The 22,348-nt window shown below is 50.8% G+C and overlaps 3 protein-coding genes and 1 pseudogene across 7 annotated transcripts; 1 reads left to right on the forward strand and 3 right to left on the reverse strand.

Moving 5' to 3' along the window:
- Positions 1-187: 187 nt before the first annotated feature.
- On the reverse strand, positions 188-12,537 carry PLD2 (phospholipase D2). 4 transcript variants are annotated; one of them, XM_079799272.1, is made up of 25 exons: positions 12,339-12,537; positions 11,545-11,654; positions 11,324-11,454; positions 11,067-11,209; positions 10,227-10,332; positions 10,073-10,138; positions 9,883-9,941; positions 9,651-9,743; positions 9,405-9,557; positions 8,795-8,944; positions 5,783-5,866; positions 5,558-5,636; positions 4,695-4,805; positions 4,346-4,516; positions 3,915-4,041; positions 3,600-3,718; positions 3,395-3,508; positions 3,164-3,268; positions 2,840-2,928; positions 2,621-2,734; positions 2,415-2,464; positions 2,018-2,152; positions 1,638-1,791; positions 1,147-1,261; positions 188-889 (listed from the first exon to the last, which is right to left on the reverse strand). In XM_079799272.1, the coding sequence occupies exons 2-25, from the start codon at positions 11,651-11,653 to the stop codon at positions 665-667; spliced, it is 2,802 nt and encodes a 933-aa protein (XP_079655398.1). In that variant the 5' UTR covers position 11,654; positions 12,339-12,537; the 3' UTR covers positions 188-664. The 4 variants fall into 4 exon arrangements, with proteins under 4 accessions (XP_079655398.1, XP_079655401.1, XP_079655400.1 ...); XM_079799275.1 differs by lacking the exon at positions 12,339-12,537 and adding an exon at positions 12,197-12,332; XM_079799274.1 differs by lacking the exons at positions 11,545-11,654; positions 12,339-12,537 and having other exon boundaries at positions 10,227-10,309; positions 11,067-11,225; positions 11,324-11,421.
- Positions 12,538-14,314: 1,777 nt separating this feature from the next.
- LOC307115477 (small ribosomal subunit protein eS25-like) lies at positions 14,315-15,179 on the reverse strand (annotated as a pseudogene). The gene is made up of 2 exons: positions 15,174-15,179; positions 14,315-14,623 (listed from the first exon to the last, which is right to left on the reverse strand). The product of its transcript is annotated as a small ribosomal subunit protein eS25-like (transcript).
- Positions 15,180-16,096: 917 nt separating this feature from the next.
- On the forward strand, positions 16,097-16,874 carry LOC307115815 (uncharacterized protein C17orf114; the record flags this gene model as incomplete). Its single annotated transcript, XM_079799276.1, has 2 exons — positions 16,097-16,169; positions 16,631-16,874. The coding sequence occupies 2 exons, from the start codon at positions 16,097-16,099 to the stop codon at positions 16,801-16,803; spliced, it is 246 nt and encodes an 81-aa protein (XP_079655402.1). The 3' UTR covers positions 16,804-16,874.
- A 2,404-nt stretch (positions 16,875-19,278) lies between these two features.
- Positions 19,279-21,174, reverse strand: PSMB6 (proteasome 20S subunit beta 6). Its single transcript, XM_079798972.1, has 6 exons — positions 21,052-21,174; positions 20,589-20,656; positions 20,140-20,271; positions 19,909-20,038; positions 19,621-19,765; positions 19,279-19,495 (listed from the first exon to the last, which is right to left on the reverse strand). Exons 1-6 carry the CDS (start codon positions 21,148-21,150, stop codon positions 19,353-19,355), a joined length of 717 nt encoding a protein of 238 aa, XP_079655098.1. The 5' UTR covers positions 21,151-21,174; the 3' UTR covers positions 19,279-19,352.
- Positions 21,175-22,348: the final 1,174 nt, after the last annotated feature.

Raw genomic sequence — 22,348 nt, forward strand, 5'->3', positions numbered from 1 at the left:
GCAGTGTGACCTTCTCCCAGCACCTAGGAAACCGAGCTCCCAAAGCCACAGACAAGTACAGTGGAAATGGAGACAGCAGGAAGGAGTGGGGCGGCAAGGTGAAGAAACCGGTGCTGTGTGTAGGCAGGGAGGGTGGCTGAGACAAGCGCTCACTCCGACTGAGGAAGAGGCACGGATTTTTCCTAGGCTTTTATTTATGAAACGCTTATTGAACTGATACAAAGTTAGTGTCTGGCAGCAGGATGCTGGAGGGAGTCAGTGTGCAATTCCCACCCCTCCCCACTGTGGGGGCTGAAGCCAGGAGTGGCTTCATCCTTCTCTCCACCTTGGCAGCAACGGGCTGGGAGAGGCCCTGGGGCAGAGGAAGGGAGAGATGGGAAGGCTTGCCCCAGGAATGCTGGCAGGAGTTCCGCTTCTCCTCTGTAGCAGTGGTTTGAATTGGGCCGGAGGGAAGGGGAACTTTTCTGGGACCCTCTCCTGCCTCCCAAGCCCAGGGCTGGGAATGCCCTCTTTGGCTCATTCTCAAGAAAGGGTCCTCTGTGCATTCTCTCATCCCCTTCAGAGACGCTGCCTCCCGCAGGTCTCAAAGGGCACTGCCCTCAGTCCTCAGGGCCAGGGAGCCAGACCTGGTGGAGCTGGTGACCTCTTCTGGCCGGAGCCCCAGCTATGTCCACACTTCTAGGGGCATCACACCTTCCTTGCTACTCAGTGGGGGCAACAAAGACTCATCCTCCAGGAACTTGAGGGGAAAGTGGACCAGATGGCCTTGGACCTGGGTGAGCTCAGACCGGGCCAAGGGAGGGCTGACCATGGCTAGGGGCTCCACAGCCACGTACTCCCGGAGAGCCCGCAGTGAACGAGTGGCATTGGATGGCAGGCAGCGGAAGATCTGGGAGGGAGGGGGGACAGAGAAACCAGTGAGGCTTGGGGAGACTTGGCCAAGAGCCCAAGCCCAACGAAGCTAGAAGTCCCCACCCCCATACCAACCCTGAGCCACTGAATCCCATGATATGCCCCCAGAGTCTCATGCACCTTCTGAGTATGGCTGTGTGGTGGGGCTTCTCTCCATCCCACTCTGAACAGGATAATCCATGAAACGCCCCCCCCCACACACACACACCCCGATCCACTCCCCGAAGCTCCCACCTGCTCATAGATATTGGCATTGTTCTCAGCTGTGTCTTGCCACAACTGGAAGAAGTCGTCACAGACAGGGTCTCGGAGATCCAAGTCTGGCCGGGCATCTGCCCCGAGAACCACGCTGCATGAGAAAGGGGTCCCAGCAGGACCAGATTAAGATCCTCAGAGAGCCTGAATACCCCGAGAGTCACGCTGTGCCTACCCCGGTCATTCAAAGTGGATGCAATGCTAAACGGTAAAATAGCATCAACGAGCCTTCGTGTGTCTCTACTTTGGTGACTACAATGTTTTGAAAAACATAACAAATGAGTTTTAAAGTATTTTTTCCTCATTTTTTTGGTGCCCCTACTTTGCTGGTACCCCAAACTTGATTACTTTGCCTACTGGGAAACCCAGTAGGATGTCTAAGCAATCCTCCCACCTCTTCAAAAGGTAGGTCCCCCTCCAACCCCGCCCCCCCCCCCGGCCACACCCTGTAGAGCCCACCCCGGCTCTACCTGAAGCAGTGCTTCCGCAAGCTCAAGGCAAACCTGCCCGCCTGGTACTCCACACCATCCATGAGGGATGGCTCCATCTCCGTGTCCTCAATCAGCACGGCCAGCTCACTGTCCCGCTTCCCCAGCAGGCTCCGGTCATTGATGTTCGCAGAGCCTGGGGTGGGTGCAGGACACACTGTGTCTGTCTGAACCCAGGGTGACCCCCTTCACCCCATCACCTCTACCAGAGCACATGCCTGTGGGCAACACGCCTTCTTTGGCCTCCATCCCCAACTGGGCCTCAGGGGCAGTCACCTCCCTTCACCGCGTTGCCCTGGCTGGGTCCTGCTCCACCTCTCCCGCCCCGCTCTGGCTGCCAGGGACTCAGATCCAGCACTGACCGATGATGACTGTACGATCATCAGCGATGAGCATCTTGCTGTGGATGTAGATGAGCTCTGAGACTGGGTGCCCACCCAGCTCTCCGTGTGTGCGGAGCCCACAGATAGATATGTAGTCCCGCCACGCTGTCCCCACTGAAGGTAAGAGAGATCGGGGAAGGGGGGTGAGGTGCCAGGTGCCCTCCATGTGCATATGGAGCCCTGGCCCACCCACCTCCTCACTTCAGAGCCCAGTCTATATACTTCTCCCTCCGGGGAAAGACCACCTGTGGTCTCAGGGCAGTAGCCCCGAAAGCACACAGGAATTACAGACTCCTTCCTCCACCTGGGCCTCCAGGTCCCCCATCTCCCCCTTCCAAGGGGTCCAGGGCTTGAACCTCCAGCCCCCAGAACTCACTGGCTGCTTTGAGGCGATGTAGGATTGAATATTCCCCACGACACAGGGTCCTGAGGGAAAAGAGTGGGTGAGAGAAATAAAGGCTGGAGGAGGGGATAGGGGATGTCTGGAGGGAGGAAGACCTCAAAAGTCTGGTGGGAAGGGATCAGGATAGAATCAGGATGGGGCAGGGTGAATGGGGCCATGGGGACCCCATAGGAGGGCACCTGTAAGTGAAGTGCAGAATGGCTTGGATGGAGTTGCCACCACCTGTGGAGATGTCACCCTCAAAGCCGGGAAGCAGGGGCAGCAGCAGGTAGACGCGGAAGCAGTGCCCCTGCCTGGGAAGGGGGAGAGTCAGAGGTGTGATTTCTCCCCAAAGCCCCACCCCTCCGGTTGGGCTTAAACCACGCCCGCAATCCCCCCCACCTGCCAGTCCACCTTACTTGTGGGCCTTCAGGATTCTGTCCACAATCTCATCGCCCACCTTGTTCAGAACCGTCCGTCCATCTGAGCAGCTAATGAAGAACTGATTCTGGGGCAGGGACCAAAGAGACATCAGCAGCCAAGCCCCTGCCCTGCCCTCAGCTCCCGGCTGCCATCCCCACCTCCAGGCTCCAGGCCTCAGCCCTAGGCTTCCGTTTTCCTCCAGGCCCAGCTACACCGGCCGGCCCACAACCCCCATCCGCTGACATCCTGTCTCTCTCCTGGGACATCCCCTCCACTCTCTCTCCTCACCACCCCCCCCCCCCCGCCACCCCCAGTCAGACCTCAATGTAGAGGAAGTGCTGGCTTTCCCTGATGGTGTGCAGGTAGGCATTGAGGATGGAGTTCTCCAAAGTCCCCGCTGACCAGCGGTCCACTGACCGCAAGACCTGGGGGAATGGCAAATGTGAGGTGGTGCCTGACCCAGGAGGGGCGGAGTCTGGAGGGCGCTCAGGTCAAGGAGCGTGGGCTGAAGGGAGGGGGGCGGGGGCAGGGTGAAGTCAGTCCAGCCTCACCTGCACCGTGGCGCACTGCCCCCCTGGGAGTGTGAAGGGGAGCTGGTGTGCAGTGCTGGTGGACTTGGGCAGCAGGTAGGGGTACATGGGTGTCTTGTACTTGGCCTTGGTAGTCTGAGGGAGAGGGGTGGCAGAGTCAGTGGGAGGTGGCAAGCTGCTCCTGGCTCCCTCCCAACCTCCAGCATCCACAGGAGGGAGGGAGCACCTTGGTGAAGTTCCAACGCTGGATGAAGTGCCGGGCCAGGTCTCGGGCAGGTGGGCCATGGACAACCACTCCAACATCCCGCCATGGCATCCGGGTTGTGGTCGCCCTGTCAATGAAATCTGGGGATCCCAGAAGAGTCAGCAGAGAGGTCAGGGATGGTTTCTTGGGGACACTGGAGGCAGGGAGGAGGAGCAGCTGACCAGAGGAAAGGCCGCATTATCCTTGACCCAGCTTGTCCCATTCTCAGTCACAGCCCAGACTTTTGCCCCTGCTCCCAGCTCTCGGGGACTTTGGGGGGGGGGGGGGGACCCTCACCTTCAAAAGGCCGGTCCAGCTGTACCCAGTCCTTAATGATAAGATTGCTGTAGTCCTTGCCCAGCCAGAAGAGTTGGTTGTGAGAGAAATCTGGGGTGGCTGTAGAGTCTGAGCACGGGGTGGGAGGCTGTGAGGGGAACACACCCAAGCCATGGGCAAGGAGAGGTCATGGGGCCATACAGAGCCAGGGCCAAAGAGAAGAGAGGAACACTGAAAGAGTCTGAGACAGAGACAGAGACAGAGACACAGGGTAAGAATGAAACAGACAGTCTGACTTCCCAGCCCTCCCCTTCAGCTGCACTTCCTAGAGGAATTGGGGTGGGGCGGGGGGGAGTGGTTAGTGGAAATGAGGGGGAAGATTGGAGCTGGGAAGGGGTATAGATTCAGGTTAGCTGAGTTTGGGGGTGTTCAGGAAGACCATGGGGGATTACCTGTGGGGCAGCTGATTCAGAGGAGTCTCCAAGGTCAGTCAGTCGGTAGTGCAGGTCATCCCAGCGGCCATAGGCGAGATCCAGCCCTCCCAAGAAGGCCACAACTTGGTCCACCACCAGTAGCTTCTCATGATGGGCCCACAGTGTCACATTGTCTGGGTGGCGCATCACCTGGAGCAGGTATGGAGGAGTTCATGAGGGTGGGCTTAGGTGAGAGAAAGACAAGAGGTAATGTTGGGAGGGAAGTGGAGAGAGAAGGACATGATGCTTAAGGAAAGGGAGGGTTGAGAGGATGGGAAGGATGGTGAGGAGGACTGTATGTGGGAAGGGTCTCTGAGGTGCGAGTCACCTTTATGTTGGGGTGCAGCAGCATCAGAGCCCTCTTGCTATAGCCACTGTTGATGCTCAAGGCCAGCTCCACTTCCTTAAACAGTAGTACGGACACACGGACACCCTCTTCCTGGTGGTGCAAAGGGTATCATATCCTAATGCCTCTCTCGGAATGGCCCCTTTCCACCTTCCCAAACCCTTCCCCTGGCTCAGGATTCCTGAATGTCCCCCCACCCAGCCTGGAGATCCTCAATGCTCTGCCACTTACCCTGCTTTGATGCTTGCAAAGCACTTAGCAATGGGTGAGCAATGCACTCGCTCACTCATCCATCTATATATCTACCCACCTATCTATCACTATCCATCCATCCTCCCAACCATTTGTTCATCCCCTTACCTCCTGTCTATCATTCATCCAACTACTCACCCACCTTCCTATTGATCCACCTTTCCAAACTCTTATCCTTCCATCTCCCTTTCCATCATTTACCTTTCTATCTGCCAACCCACTCTCCATCATCCACATAGCTTTCCTCCTGTCCATCAACATCTATGGAGGCCTCCAACATGGTAGACACTGTGCCTTTGTACTGGAACTAGTGATATTAATCAGTCCAGTGGGAGATAGACATGTACACCCCCAGGTAACACAATCAAGTGCCATGGGCACTGGGAGGGCAGTCTATACCAGGTAGAGGAGGAGCATGAAGAGGGAGGCGTCAGGTCTTCTTAGGGAAGAAGAGACGGTGATGTTTGCCGGATACTGAGCCCAGACGGGCATGTTTCCTCCCCTTAAGCCTCGGATTCCTGTGTTCCTTCATGCTTCCGTCCCTTCTAGCCAACCCCACCACACCGCCCCTCCAGCCTGACCACTCTCCTCACCGCTTTCTTCTTGAGCATAACGTCCAGTCTCCAGTCATCTGAATGGGCTGGACGCTTCAGGTAAATCTCAGGACTCAGCCTAGGATTCAGGACAGGGGTTGAGGCGGGTAAGTCAAGCCCCAGACAACCAGCCACTCCTCCCTCTCCACTCCCTCCTGGGATCCATAGTTGATCTGACATAGGCCCTATCCCATCCCTTCTTGGTTGGGCTTTTCCCCCACGTACCACCAGTCTGTGATGAAAATCTCCTCCTGAGCTCGCAGGATGGCATCTGCCACAGCGGCAAAGTAACCTGCCCCATTCACAAACCTGGGGGGAGGCCAAGCCAAGGAGGTCAGGGGAGTCAGAAAGCTCTGGAGAGTGAAGACCAGAGGATAGTCATGGGTCAGAGGTGACAGCAGGGTCAAAGATCAATAGTGATCAGAAAGGTCAGATGGTATCAGATATATGAAAGTGGGATGAATTTGCCAGTGTGAGCTAAATAAAATTTAAAAATTAGAAAAGACAATAAACTAAAGAAAGTGACTAAAGATTGTGGAGATGAATACATCACACATAAAGACTTCCAACAAAGGATATCAGCCAACTGAAAAGTGAACAAAGAATAAGAACAGTTCACAGAGGAAATGACAATGATCAACCATCATAAGAAAAGATATTCAACTTCACTAGTAAGCAAAAAAAAACTGATATAAAGTGAAATAACATTTTTTAATTCACTAGATTGGCAAAAATTAAAATCACTGGTAACAGTCAATGTTAGCATATGAGGAAGTGAGCATTCTCATAGACTATGGATACATTGGTTATAACCTTTTCAGATGACAACTTGGCAGTATCTATCAGAATGTTAGATGTACATACCCATTAAAACCCTTAAATTCACATAGTAGTTCTATTTCTAGGAATATATCCTATTAAATGCTTATGCAAAGATTATGTTCATTTCGGCATTACTTATAAGAATGAAAAATTGGGAAAATGTAAAAAATGGGGCCTGGCCAGTGTGGCTCAGTGGTTGAGCATTGACCTATGAACCGGGAGGTCACGGTTCAATTCCCGTTCAGGGCACATGCCCAGGTTGCGGGCTCAATCCCTGGAAAAGGGCGTGGTCAATGACTCTCTCTCATCATTGATGTTTCTATCTCTCTCTCCCTTCTGCTCTCTAAAATCAATAAAAACATATTTTAAAAAGAAAGTAAAAAATGGGAAAAAACCTAAACACCTAATCTGTAAAATATGTATTAAGTGAAAAAATGTCACAGAAGGGAGTACATGATCTCATTTACATTAAAACAAAAAGTAACATATATGAATAAGAATATGAAAATATGCAGAAAAAAATCTGGGAGGATAAATTTCAAACTTTTGCCAGGGTTACTTCTGAGGTGAGAAAAGGGATTGTTGGGCGGGTGTATAGGGAAGAAGTAAGGGCTGGGGGAAAAGTGAATAAAGGATTATGCAATGAGTGGGAACTTTAATTTTGTTAAAGTGTTTGACTTTTATTATTATTATTTTTTAATCTTCACCCGAAGATTGTTTTCCATTGATTTTTTTCTTTTTTTTTTTTGTTTTAATATATTTTATTGATTTCAAAGAGGAAGGGAGAGGGAGAGAGAGATAGAAACATCAATCATGGGAGAGAATCATTGATCGGCTGTCTCCTGCACGCCCCACACTGGGGATAGAGCCCGCAACCTGGGCATGTGCCCTTGACTGGAATTGAACCAGGGACACTTCAGTCTGCAATCCGGTGCTCTCTCCACTGAGCCAAACTGGCTCGGGCTGCATTGATTTTTAGAGAGAGTGGAAGGGAGGGGGAGAGACAGAGTAAGAGAAACATCGATGTGAGAGAGAACCAAGGTACATGGCCTTGACCAGAATCGAACCCGGGACCCTTCAGTCCGTGGCCAGTGTTCTATCCACTGAGCTAAACTGGCGAGGGCAACATGTTTGATTTTTTAATAACATTCTAGTACGATGGTGAAGAGCAGGGTCTTAACCCAGCCTGCTTACAAGGTGTGTGACCCTGGGCCAGTTACCTAACTTCTCCTTGCCTCGGTTTTCTCATCTGTAAAATGGAGATAACTATACCTGCCTTGTAGGGTTGTTGTGGAGATTCAGTAACTTAATGCATACAAAACACTTAAAACAGTTCCGGGCACATAGTAAGTGCTACATAAGCACTAGCTATTAATTATTCTCACGTTAAAAACAAATCTCAACACTCCTTCCATGACTGCCCCCTGCCTGTCATTGAAGTCAACCTCCGCAGCTTAGTATTCGGGGACAGGTCAGGGGCTGCAGACTCCCAGGCTCTTCTCCGGCCACTCCTCCTCACTCTGCAACAACATCAGACCAGTGGTTCCCAAACACACCAGGCTATTTCTAGCTTCTCTGCATGGACTGCCCTTCTCCATTTTCTTTATCTTGCTAAGGCAAACCTCAGGGTTCCTGCCTTCTGGAAGCGCAGTCCTGGCATTCCCACGCTGGGGCACACGCTGCTCCTCTGTGCTCGTATCCTGTATCTACCACCAGCATGGTGAGCTCCCATTGTTTCGTGATTGAATCACCTACTGAACTCTTATTCCTGGCACTGGACATGGCATATAGTAGTGCTTAGGAAATGTTTATAAATAAAATGAATTAATCAGAGAGATTGGAGGAGATCACAGAGAACAGAATGTCTGGTCAGTGTGGTGAAAGGGGGTTTACAAGATCACAGGAGGTCAGATTGTTCAGGGATCAGAAGAGATGACCAAGTTTGAGGGTGAGAAATAGCAGAGGAGTCCTAGCCGGTTTTGCTCAGTGGATAGAGCGTTGGCCTGTGGACTGAAGGGTCCTGGGTTCAATTCCAGTCAAGGGCGTGGGCCTCCCGGTTGCAGGCTCCTCCCCAGCCCAGGCCCTGGTCAGGGTATGTGCAGGAGGCAATCAATCAATATGTTTCTCTCACATCGATATTTCTCTCTGTCTTTCCCTCTCTCTTCCACTCTCTCTAAAAATCAATGGAAAAATATCCTTGGGTGAGGATTTAAAAAAAAAAAAAAAAAGAAGTATCAGAGGAGAATCAGAGAGATCAGTGTGTTTAAAAAGGTCAGGGGGTTGGAGAGATTCAAGAAGTCAAGGAGCGAGGTTACTGAGGTCAGAAGGGGTTAATGGAGATAAAAGAGAATCAAGGACTCCACACCAAGGGGGTCCAGAAGCCAACAGAGCTCAGCAGGCGCATCAGTGTCTTACCACCGTGCCAAAGTCCCGGGCCGGGGTGGAGCATAGCTTTCATGCCGGTGCAGCTGCAGGAAGTCTCTGCCCGGGCCCTGGGCCAGCTCAGTGATTTCCTGGCCCCACCACCGGGCCTGCCGGTAGCTGCTACACTTGAGAATCAGGGACCTGGACAGGAACAATGAGATGGGCCACAATCCTCACCCTCGGTACCCCTGGTCTGGCCACTTTAGCTATCATATTTTCCCCACTTCCTCCCTTAGTCCCTAAATCACGACTCCATAGGCACAGGGCATATATCTGCCTTATTCACAGTTGGGTTCCTGGCACCTAGTATTATGCCAGGCACTCAGGTTTGTCAAATGAATAAATGAATGAATGGAGTGCATTTCTTTTACATCAAGAGTCCCTCCCTCAAGCTTATACTCAGCCCCTTTCTCTGGGCCTAGACGCTAAGAGCAATCCCAGGCATCTGGCTAGAACAGTTCCCTGGTTCCAAACCCAGGCCAGCTCCAGGGGCATGGCAATGCCTTCCCTTCTTCCATGGGCTCTTCCACAAAACTCCCCTCAGGGGCCCTATGCTGGCTATTTAGCCACCAGGTGTCTGTCCACACCAGAGAGGTCTTACCTGTGGGAGGTGTCGATCCGGACCCCATACCGTGTCTCTGTGCTCCTTTTCCCCACCTGCACGCCGAAGCCAGGGTCGAAGAGCTGGACAAACGAGATGGTGCCTGTCTCGAGGCACATGTATAGCAGGAAGGAGTCCTTCACCACCAGCCACCTGGAGCAGAGGGGCTCTGTCTGTTCCTCCCTGCCCTTGGGCTCTCCTTCCTCATCCCGACCCAAGGCCCAGCTGCTCCACCCCAGGCCTCACCTCTTGGACCAGCGATAGCAAACTTGGTCTCGGCCACAGCAGGTAAAGCCAGGAACACGGTGGCCACCAGAGCGCTTCCGGATCACCCCTTCCCTGTGGGAAAAATCAGGAAGAGATGCTGGATGCGGAGTCCAGACCCCCAGCCCACCCTTCACGTCATCCCCCATTCTCAGGCAGTGATTCAGACACCGACATTTCACAGGTGGCTGGGTGAGGGGTGTCAGACACTTACAGTCCTTTGGATCCAAGCTCTGGGATGAAGGACAGCTGACTGACTTCCAGGAACTCCGTCTGCAGAAGAAACAGGCTCAGAGGACAGACTCTAGTTTTCAGGCCCTACTGACCGCAATCCTCTGCCCCCTGGGGGTCTGATTATCCGGCTCCTCCTAAGAAGACCCAGGCAGCCAGCCCCTGAACCTTACCATGGCGTGGTAGTTGCGGTAGAAAGACATGGTCAGGAGGCGGTTGAGGTAATTCTCCAAGTATTTCTGAAGTAGAAATGGGAGACAGAGGCAGATGAGACCAGAGCCGTTTGCACACCAACGCCTTCCCCGAGGGCCTGGTGTGTGGTCGCACCTGCTTGCTGGATGCATGTCTGGCGGAGCCCTCAGGACCAGCTCGGGGTAGAGAGGGCATCTCTCTGTCGGCTGCCTCTCGGGCTGGAGGATAGGGAATAGCAAAGCTGTGGAAGGGATGGGGTGAGGGTCAAGTGAGAGCTGGGAGGCTGAGCACCCGGGTTCCTGAAGCGCTAGAGATGGGGCCTTGGAGAAAGGAAGGAGACCTAGAGGCTGGCAGAAGGAAGGCCCCCTATGCGGAGAATGGAGATAAGAAATGGAGGAGCCTCCGGCCGGTGTGGCTCAATGGTTGAGCATCAACCTATGAACCAGGAGGTGATGGCACATGCCCAGGTTGTGGGCTCGATCCCCAGTAGGGGGCGTGCAGGAGGCAACCGATCAATGATTCTCATCATTGCTTTTTCTCTCTCTCTCTCTCTCCCTTTCTCTCTGAAATCAATAATAAAAAAAATTTAATAGAACATCAATAGGAATTGAACCTGGGACCCTTCAGTCCGCAGGTTGACGCTCTGTACACTGAGCCAAACTGGCTAGGGCAAAAATATTTTTTACTTTTTAAAAAGAAAGAAACGGAGGAGTCTGCCAAGGGCATTTTGGGCATCCAGCCCGGCTGAGATACTGGCACAGAACCATGGACAGAGAGAGCTGAGCAGGGAAGGTTTCCTGGTAACCAGGGTCAGGGGAGAAGGCTCAGTGGCCAGTGCGGGGAGAAAAGTCCCTGAGGGAGAAGTTGGGGTCTGGGGGTGAGACTAGGCAGGACTGATGGGGGTTGGGGCAGTGACAGCAACCACAAGGTGATGTGAGCCTGCCCTTCACAGGAAGCAGTCTGGTCCTCCCTCACCGAGCCAGAGGCAGCAGACTCATCAAGACTTTGTGTCTCAGGAGGTCCCGATGTAGCTCCTGGAAATGACGAAACTTCTTCTTGGTTGTCCAGGTAAAGTCTCCATGAGTCAAGCGGACAGAATACAGAGTGCAGGTTCCCACCTGGGGGTGTGAGGAACTGAATGGCTATTCCCTGGTTGGGTTGCAACCCCCAACTCCGGCCAGTGCCCCCTTAGCCCTCCCTCCCCCGCAATGCTCTGGTCCCAGCCCAGCTACCTTGGATCCACTGGTATATCTTTCAGTGCCCACCACTTGGGCTGTGACAGGAACCCCAGGGGCAAACACCAAGGGGTGCATTTTCAGAGGCTGAAGGTCATAGATGGCCAGAAAGGGGTGCATCCGATCAGCTAGGAGGAAAGAAAGTGGAAGAGTGTAGACCCCGGGGAGGTCTCAGCCCCCTCCCCCTCCTCTCCCTGAGCTCCATACTCCCTGTGTACCTGGGTCCTCTCCCTCCCTCAGAGTGTCCACCTCATCGGGCTCCATCTGTAACTGGCTGGAGTCCAGGTCGCCCCCGGAAGAGAAGAGGCTCTCTGGGCTAGCCGCCATCCTAGGAATAGGGGGAAACCTCAGAGAAATGATCTGCCCTGCAGAACTACCCTCAAGGTTCTCCACTTCCCACAGGTCCCCCTCTTCTTACCCACCCGCCTATTGGAGCTTCCCATAACTCCAATCTCCCTGATTGTGGCCTCATCCTCTGCAAAACCCCTCCAACCCGCCTCTAACATCCATCCCCGGCCCCATCCTTCATCCAGAACCCCTGGATCCCGCCTCCCGTTCTGTAAGTAGGGCGTGCAGCCAGGAACACCCATCAGGCCCCAGATCGCTGAACTGGGGCAGAGCAAGAAGCCAGGGAGAGGGGCCCCGGGGGCGCCAGGGGCCGGGAGCCGCGGGGACTCGAGTTAGGCCAGCCCGGCTGGGAGCGGGGAATCCCTGCGGGAAAGAGGAAGTTACGCGCTCTCCGCCTGGCAGGGAAACCCCAAAATCTGAGAGTGCGGCTGAGTCAGGAGGCTCCGCAGCCCGGGCTCCTGCCGGACCCCGCCCGACTTCCTGGGCCCCGGTCCTCCGCGCTCCCCTCCCCGGACCCCTTACCCGGGCAGCCCGAGCCAGCGCCGCCGCGGGGTCGCGAGCAGGCGGAGCAGAGCTGAGCCGGAGCGGGAACCCACACCCCAGCGATCCCGGGCCGGGCGGCGCTCGGGGCCTGCCCTCGGGGGCAGGACGGCCCCCGCCTCACCTCCGCGCGATTCTCGTCGGGTCCGTCCCGCCCCCGCCGTCCTGCGCCCCGCCCTGGGCCGGGGGGGTGGGGGATCCTCCTCGGCTCTGCGGGGCTCCGCGCCGGCTCCGTGCAGCGGGCGGGCGCCGTCAGCCGGCCTGTCCGTCTGTCCCGCGCCGTCGGTCCGGGTGTGCCCTGCTGCCGCCCTGTGGGCGCTCGACGCGGCGCACCGCACCTCCCCTTGGCGCGGCCCCCGGGCGCTTTCCGGCCCCAACGGAGACGCGCCTCTCGGTGGGGACCTGCGGGTGTTCCTTCCCCGGACGGGCAGTGAGCCAAACCGGATACCTCTCGGCCAGCGTGTGTAGACGGAAGGGATGATAAAAGGTCCGAGGGACGGTGGCCATAAAATCAGTGTACGCAAGCTTGCCTGCTTTCATTCATTCAACAGTATTTGCGCACTTGCTCCGTGCCAGACGTGAAGCTTACAGAAGTGAACGAGACAGTCGCGGGAGCTGCTGTCCTGGAACTTACGGCGTAGGAGGAAACAGGAACATGTTCAGGTTCTAAAGGACAATCTATTTCAAAGCATTTTAAAGCAGACTTCTTTATCTCTTCTTTGGATGGAGATTTGGGTTGTTTCTAGTTTTTTTATCTGTTGTGAATAAAGCTCCTATAACATTCCTGTGTAAGTCTGTGTAGATACATGTTTTCCTTTCTCTTGGGTCAATAGCTGGGAGTGGAGTTGCTGGGTCATATAATAACTGTGCTTTAACCTTGTAAGAAACTGCCAAACTGTTTTCCAAAGCAGTTGTTTCATCTTACAGTTTCAGTTGCTCCACACGTGGCCAACATTTGATACTGCCAATCTTTGCAGGGCTAGCCATTCTAATATGTAAAGTCATACACCGCTGTAGTTTTATTTGTATTTCTCTGATTATTGATGATGTTGACCATATTTCATGTGCTTATTGGCCATTTGTAGATCTTTTGTAAAGTGTCTGTTAAGTCTTCACTAAGTCTTTTTAAAATCACGTTATTTGTCTTATTATATTTGGATACAAATCCTTTATCAGATATATGTATTGCAAATATTTTCCCCCAGAATGTGGCTTGTCCTTTTAAAATAATGGTGCCTTTTAAGGTTGTGGGTTCCATTCCCCGGTCTGGGCACATACAAGAATCAACCAATGAATGCGTAAATAAGTGGCAACAAATCAATGTTTTTCTCCCTTCTGCTCTCTAAAAAGAAAATTAAAAAATCAATCAATAAATTTAAAAAATTTAAATAAAATAATGGTGCCTTTTAAAGAGCACAAGTTTTTTTTTATTTTGATTAATTGGTGGTATATAGGCTATATTATTTAGCAATAAAAGAGAATAAAATATAAAATAGTGCAGTCACCTTGGAAAAGTTCCTCAAACTGTTAAGCATAGAGTTATCATATGGCCCAGCAATGCCACTCCTAGATATATACCCAAGAGAACTGAAAACATGTCCACACAAAAACTTGTATATGAATGTACATGGTAGTATTACTCAAATAACCCAAAACTAGAAACAACCCAAATGTCCATCAACTAATCAACAGATACACAAAATGTGGTTTCATCTCTACAGTAGGATATTATTCAGCCATAAAAAAGAATGGTGTCCTGATACACTACAACATGGATGAAGCTTGAAAACATGCTAAGTGAAATAAACCAGACACAAAAGAACCACATTTTGTATGATTCTTTTGTATGATTCTTTTGTATGAAATGACCAGAATAATAAAGCCATAGAGATAAAAAGTAGATTAGTGGTTGCCAGTAGCTGGGGAGAAAGACAGGGAAGTGACTGCTAATGGGTACAGACTTTCTTTTGAGGGTATGAAAATGTTATGAAATTGGTTGTGACTACCCTAAAAACCACTGGATTGTACACTTTAAAAGGGTGATTTTTTTATTTAATAAAGTTTTGTTTTTCAAAATGTACAGCTGGTGGGACCTGTTGTTCATGCATCTTCACCAGCAGCTGGGGTGTCCCCACCCTTGGTGTTTCTGGTGTACATGACTTGAGCTCTGTGCTTGGAAACTAATTTAATAAGTCCTAGGGCTGTCCTGACAACAGTCAAGGTTATAAGCTTATTGTTGGAAACTTCCTTACAGAGTGTGTCATATGTTGCTTTGTCAAATGAAGCTAGGCTATTGAGCTTGTCCCAAACTTTCTCTTTGGGTCACTTCTTTTTGGCCTTGCCCCCAGATTTGTTCACTGGGTCTTTGTCTTTCTTGGCTGACTTTCTGGCATTTTTCTCCTTCTTGTCCTCTTTGGCAGCATAGGGAAGCTCAAAGAGCAGCTGCTACCACTGCAGCCTTGCTAAGATGTTGGACAAAAGGTTAAAAAGGGTGAATTTCATGATGTGTGAATCATCTCTTAATAAAACCACTGATATAAAAAAATAAACTGTTAATGCATGAAACATGAGTGAATTTCAAAACCATTATGCTGAAAGAAGTCAGACACAAAAGAGTAATACTATATGCTGCCATTTATATGAAGTTCTGAAACAGACCAAACTAATCTACAGTGGTAGAAATCAGATCAGTAGTTGCCTGTGGCAGGGGGTGGGGAAAAGACTGACTGTGAAGGGACATGTAAGGGAACTCTGGGATGCAAATGTCCTGGATCTTGATTGGGGTGCTGATTACGTGGGTGTATATACTTGTCAAAACTCATAGAACTATACACTAGGATGTGTGTATTAAATTATGTGTAAATTTTTACTTCAATAAATAAAGTTAACTTAAAAACAAAAAACAGATTTCTGTCTAAGTCAGGCAATATAGTCAGCAGTGCCTCCCAATCTTTCTCACCCACATCCTTGCACCTTAGGGAATAATCTAGTGAAGCTTTACTAAAGGGCATTTAGAGTCCTTGTCTAGGGTGGATCTGAGGCTCCAGCCCAGGCTCTGGGCACCTTCCCTGCCTGCCTGAGGGCATCAAAGCCTGCCAGGGACATGCTTGGGAGGCTCAGTGTGGTGCAAGCGGAGTGGACTCTGGAGTCAGACTGATGGGAGTGGGGGTGAGTTCCTGCCCTGCTGGTAACTGCCTGTGTGCCTTGGCAAGTCAGCTAGTCTCTCAGTGCCTCCGATTCCTCACCTCTAAAATCAGATGGTAATAGCACTTGCCTCAAAGGAGCACTGACAGGATAAAAATGAGGTAACATGTGCAAGTCCCTAGAATCCACCTGGCCCAGCCTAATTAATCAATTACAACTAATTATCTTCATAAAAGGGGACAAGAGCTACTGTATCATTTAATGAGAACATAATATTTCCCTGACTGGTCAAGTTTCCTGTTCTAAAATAATTTTTTTTTTAAAAAAAGGACTATTCTTTAAAATTTTACATCTTGGGAATTCTCATTGAAAATACAGATGAGTCCCCAGCAGTGTACAGGCTGGCGCCAAGAGGTCCAGCATGCTGTAGTGACTTTTCACTGCACCTGTATGTCCCAGCCCCTCTGCGTCTCTGCCATGCCACCCGTCTCAGTCTCCTGCTGCTGGTTCCAGAGAGCCCCCAAATTGAGAGGGCACAAAAGGACAGGTGTTTGAGTGGGGTATCCCTCCACCCCTTCCCTCCACCCTCTTCTCCCCCTTCTATCTCCTGGCGCCTCTAATCACCAGGCGGTCTGAGGCTAAGTGGTAGTTTTGCCCACAGTGGGGCTTGGAAACCACACCCCTTCTCCTGGGGCCCTCCTGGCCATTCCCAACACCCTGGTCTCCTCCATTGTTGAGATGGGTCTCAAGGGGGCATGGTGTTTCCCATGGTGTGTGTGCCGGAGACAGCGAGGGACTGAAAGAGGAGCAGGTATGGGGAGACTGAGGGAAAAGGGGTGGGGGGGCATCAGGAAGATATAAACTGCCCTGGGAGAAAGGTAAATGCTTAACCCGGTGAAGGGAAAAGGATAGTCTGTTTCCCTGGATGGGAGGTGGTTCTATGACTTCACAGAGCTGGCTAAATACTTTGTAGGGCCCAATGCAAAATGCAGAAGTGGGACCCTATATTAAAAAATGATTAAGAATTTCAAGATGATGAGAGCAGAGCAGTACACCCAGCATGGGGGCCCTTCTGAGTGTGGGGGTCCTTTGCAACTGCACAGGCCTGCTCTCTCAAGGACTCCTCTCCCTCTCCCTGCTGATGCCACCAACATTCACCCAGGACCCTCAGATGTCTTCCCTGGCCTTATTTCTCCTCACTGAGGCTGGTGGTGTGGGGGTAAAGGGGGATCCAGACTCACAATTCCCTTCTTCTTTCAATCTCTCTTTTAGATCTGCATCCAGCTGCCCCTCCAGATCCAGATCCCAGCCCAGTGATAGCCCCCATCATGACTGAGGGAGGGATGCCCTCCCTAGGGTCTAGTGCCTACTTCAGCAGGAAAGCCCGACTCTCCTTCCGCCACCAGCTGCATGACATAGCATCAGCCAATGACTCTACCATTTGAAGGGGACAACCAGGGGCTGAACTTCTAGGAAGGCTTGGCAACCTTCCTTCCCCCCACTTCTCAGTGATTCCAGTTTCTGGCTCCCCCAAGTCCCTCATGATCTTCTCATTAAATATATTCCGAGTTGCCAAGTGTTCTTCGTATGTGCATGTATGTTGGGGTGGAAGAGTAGATGAGTAGACTTGGTTAGGGGGCCGAGGTGGGAAGTGCAGAATTGGGTGGGAGTGGGGACATAGGAGTGGTGAACATGATGTAGCTGATCTAATGAAGAGCCCTGATGTGGCTAGCTAGAAGTGTGCTGAAATCAAACTGCAGCGTTGAGTGTGGTGAGAGCATTTGGAGAGGTTGGGGGCTAGACAGGACAGCATGTCATAGGGCTGTCATGTTCATTCAGTGACTATCAGGCGTCCACTCTCTACTAGGCACTGAGGATATATCAGCGAACAAGCAGGAAGAATTCTCTCTTCTCACTGTCCTTACTTTCTAATAGAGGAGGTAGACAATAAGTATACAAGGAAACATGACGAGATAGCAATAACTGCTGCTATGAAGAAAATTAAACAGGGTAATATGAAAGTGTGTGTGCGGGGGGGTGCTGTTTCTTAAATTTCAGGTGGTTAGGGGAGGCCTTTCTGATAAGATGCCATTCAGAGCTGAGACCTGAATGATATGTCAATATAGGCTCATCAACTGTAAAAAGTGTACCACTCAGTGCAGGATGCTGATAGTGGGAGATGCTATGCATATGTCGGGGGCAGGAAGGTGTATGGGAAATCTCTGTATCTTCTGGTCAATTTTGTTGTGGACCTAAAACTGCTCTAAAAAATAATATATTTTTTTAAATCAGCAAAGAGTAGTCCCAGGCAAAAAAAACACCCCAGTAACTATTAAGTGTAAAACCTCTTAGGTTCTAGGGAAAAAAGCCAGTGACTGGAGTAGCAAGATTGAGGGGGACTGCTGAGTCTTCTAGGCATGGTAAGGTGTTAAAATCGTATTCTAGATGGAATGGTAAGCCACTGAAGAATGGTAAGCAGGGAAACGTGATTTCACTTACATTGAAAGATTACTTTGGTTGCTGTATCTGGAAAAGATTGGAGAAGATCAAGTATGGAAGCAGTAAGGCCATGTAGGAGAGGGTGTTGCCATCCTCCAGGCAAGAGATGAAGGTGGCTTGGCTCATGCCAGCGCAGTGAGAAGTAGACGGATTCCAGACAAGGTTCAAGTCGGTGGTGTGTGGTCAGGCTAAATAGCCATCTCAGCCGAAACCGGTTTGGCTCAGTGGATAGAGCGTTGGCTTGCGGACTGAAAGGTCCCGGGTTCGATTCTGGTCGGGCGCATCCCCGGTGGGGGGTGTGCAGGAGGCAGCTGATCAATGTTTCTCTCTCATCGATGTTTCTAACTCTCTATCCCTCTCCCTTCCTTTCTGTAAAAATCAATAAAATATATTTTTTAAAAATAAAATAAATCGCCATCTATACTTTTGGAGAGTTTTAGGACTTACTGTTAGACTGAATGTGGAGTACAAGAGAAAGATTGGAATCAAAGATGCCCCAGGGCAGGGAGGACCAGAACAGGTTTTGCAGGAAAATCAGAAGTGCTCTATTGGTTATTTTAAGTTTGGTGTACACAAGTTTGAGGACAGAGGTCCTTTTCTGCTCTTTTTCACTTTATCAGATACTATCCCTCTACAGGGCAGGATTATATTCTAGAGCAAAGTTTTCAGATGTAGCTTATACAGTTCCCTGACCCATAGAGGGGAGAAAAGAAGATTGGGGCAGGATTAAGGATGCTGGTCACTGTCAATGAACACCACTTTGTTCATTTAGGGCCCTGGCTTGAGTGGAGACAGCCATGGAAGAGCCAGAGGCCAGTCTCTGCCTCCCATCTAAGGGGCTGAAGGCTGACTTATCACTACACTCCCCATGGGAATGGTGGCTTCCAGGACTGGCCCACTGCACTCTCTGTGGCTGCCCTCTCCCACCCAATGTCCATCTGAAGCTCCAATTGCAAACACCTTTCTCCTAAAGGTGTTTGCAATTGGAGCTTCTGACAAGGTGAGGTGACAGAGGTGAATTTGGAGAGAGGGGACCATAAGTCTGAGTCAGAGGAGATCTGGAGTCCTTCTGGCCTTAGAGCCAGTAGCCTCCCATGATGACAGGCAGGAGGCAGGCTAAGGGGAGGAGACCTCAGTCTCAGTCAGAATACTGAGTTCTACCTCGGGCTTGAACAGGGGTGGGGATAGGATCATTTGTTGGTACTTCCACATAAACTAGTCTGGTGTCACAAGGACCTGGATCTAGTAGAGGAAAGGAAATGTGGGGGAAGGTGGCCTGAAGAAAGAGTTTGAAAACCACCCCTGTAAAGGCTCCTCTCCAATGCCCCCAGAGCTCAGAGCAGTCGTCTGTACAAACTGTAGTGGACCAGACAAGTTTGGGCTTGAAGTAAAAAAAAAAAAGAACCCCAAAGCACACAGACTCTCTTTGACAAACTGTTTATTGAATTTTGGGTCAGTATGGGATGTCTCTTATTGTATCCTAGAATCCCAGGATTCAGGGAGGTGGTAAAGTGGCAATGGAGAATTTGGGGATCTGGTCTCCCAAGAGTACCTGCCGCTCTACCCCTGATTCTGATATGGATGCCAGACGGATCACCCCACCACTGGAGCCATCCCTCTCCATGGCCAAAGCGAGAGCTGTGGATAAAAAAAAAGTTGGGGGGTCAGAGTTGGATGCTGGGATCACTGCAAGGAATGATGAAAATTGGACTGGCTTGGGTATGGGGGTTGAAGCTCACAGGCCCAGAAACCCAAGTTCTCACCATTAGCAGTGAATTGCAGACACTCTTCCTTGGTCATACCTTCCCGGTAGGTAGCATCGACATAGCCATAAATATAGGAGCTTCCAGAGCCTCCAATGGCAAAGGACTGTCTTACCATCATCCCCCCCATCGGCACTGAGTACACCTGCCAGGTGGAGGGAGGAAAAGAGTCATTGATTGACCTGGGAAGAGTTAATAGTGAGGTAGAGGCTGGAAACAGAAAATGGCTGGGGTGGGGAGAAGATCAAAGGCATGGCCCCAAGACTCCAGGGGTGGGGAGTATCTGACCTGCCCTCCTTCTTGGGAGTCCCAGCCTGCAACGATGATTCCTGCCATCAGGTCTTCCCGGTATCGGTAACACATTTCCTTAAAGAGGCTGGCTGCAGTGTGTACCAGAGGAGGCTCATTCAGCTCAATGCTAGAAGACGAGGGGAGTCATAGGGAAGGCATCATCAGGACCTAGAAGTCAGACCATCCCAGCTCCCTTCATATACTTGTTTCTTCCCGGCCCACAAGCACCTGTGGAAACCAAGCTGATAGGTAACAGCATCAGCTACAGCCTGGGTATCCGCTGCAGAGCCTGAGCGGCAGCAGAAGATACGATCGTGAATGGGGGTTAGCTTGTCGGTCACTCGATTGGCGATGTAGGACCTGCAGAATGACAGGATAGTGAGGGAAAGGACCCCACTTGTCTCCCACCTCCCTCCCATTATTATCTACTCCCTCTGGCCTCAGGAATAGGACCTCCCTCTATTTCCTATTCTCATCCAAACTGAAGTCGGTCTGGAGAACAGACTTCTGCAAGAATTTCACCTACAGGTGAGTTGTAGAAGCTGGAACAAATCCTTATCTCCAGGGAGGGAAGAAACCTCCCTCCCACAGCTGTCTGTGGAGGGTAAGGATGGGCTGGCAGGCATGGAAGGAAGGGAAAGATAGGAAGACCTTTCACAGGTCGGTCGTGAGCTCACCCAGTGGTTGTTCGGGAATCGGCCCCCAGAACCACGCCCCCGTCAAATTGAACGGCCATGATAGTGGTCTGGGAAAAAAGAGAAAGGGGTGAGTCTGGGCCTGTTCACATTCTCCAGCACAAGCAAACAATGATCCCTCTATCCAGCCCCTAGAGTACTGGGGACCCGTTGTCAGATCTCAGAGGGGCCTCAACAACCCGCAAAATCCCAGAATTCCAATCCTCAAATCCCCACAGGCTCATCCCAGCCTTAAGCCTGCGTCGCGCAAAATTCCAGAACTCCACACTTCTGCCTGCCTTCCACATGCTACCACAACGCATCCTCGGGATACCCCTCCCTCGGCCTACAGCACATCACACACCACCTCCCACCCCCGCCCCCCAGTTCTCCCAGCGCTCTCAGGCCTATCCTTCCATCGCTTTAAGACTTGCGCACATCTCCTGAACCCCGAGTCCCTGCTCACCCCTGTGGAGACTTCCCGGTTTTCCCAGTCGGGGGTAATGGCCTCCGGCCCCCAGGCGGGTGCTGGACCCGCTCCTCTAGCGACTAAGGTGGCCGCCATCTTTCTCCTCTGGTGCTGCCACAAAGCAACCGTCGTAAAGCGCTCTGTCACTCCCTTCAGTCGTGCTCTGAGGCCTTCTGGGAGCGAAGCTGGGCCGCGGTTGACGGCAGAAGGGAAAAGACATGTGTGAGGTCGGTTCTTTTGCGACAGTGAATGCTTGATGGCAGCGTGGCAAAGTAAGCAAACAAAAATCCGCCCCCCCCCGCCCCCCCCAAAAAAGAAAACCCCAGTCTGCAAGGCTATGCTTCCGATTGGATTGTGCAGTACTGATACATCTGATTGGAGTTGCAATTCAAAAAGTCTTGAGAGCACACTCTGTTTTCATTTCTCTTAGGTATGTATATACCTAGTAGTATATACAGTACCAGGCGTGGAACTGCTGGGTCATAAACTGTTGAACATTCTGAGGAACTGACAACAGTTTTTCACAATAGCTGTCCCATTTTACGACCCCACCAGCCACGTAACAGGGTCCCAATTTCTCTACATCCTCACTAGTTGTTATTGTGTGTTTTTACTTTAGCCATCCTGGATGGTGTGAATTGGTATCTTTGTGGGTTGTTGCTGTTTTTGTATTTCCCTAATGATTAGCGATGTTGAGCCTATTTTCATATGCTAATTGTCCGTTTGTTCATTGGAGGAATGTCTTTTGAAGAAGTCCTTTGCCCATTTTAAAATGGGGTTATCTTTTGTTGAGTTTGTAGGAGTGTTTTTGATATTGTAGATACTAGACATGTATCAGATACATGATCTGCAAATATTTTCTCCAATTCTGTGGACGATCTTTTCACTTTCTTCATTGGTATCATTTGAAGCACAAGATTTTAAATGTTGGTGAAGTCCAATTTGTCTGTTTTTCCTTTAGTTGCTTATGCTTTTGATATCTGAGAAACTGTTGCCTAACCCAAGGCTACAAAGATTTACAGCTATGTTTTCACCTAACAGTGTTATAATTTTAATTCTTATATTTTAGGTCTGTGATTCATTTTGAGTTAATTTTTGTATATAATGTGTAGGGGCTCAATATTCATTATATATATTATTGATTTCAGAGAGGAAGGGAGAGGGAGAGAAAGATAGAAACATCAATGATGAGAGAGAATCACTGATCCGCTGCCTCTTACACGCTCCCAACTGGGGATGGAACCCGCAATGCAACCTGGGCATGTGCTCTTGACCAGAATCGAAACTGGGACCC

Source organism: Cnephaeus nilssonii (assembly GCF_951640355.1).
Source record: "Cnephaeus nilssonii genome assembly, chromosome: 19".
Classification (NCBI taxonomy): domain Eukaryota; kingdom Metazoa; phylum Chordata; class Mammalia; order Chiroptera; family Vespertilionidae; genus Cnephaeus; species Cnephaeus nilssonii.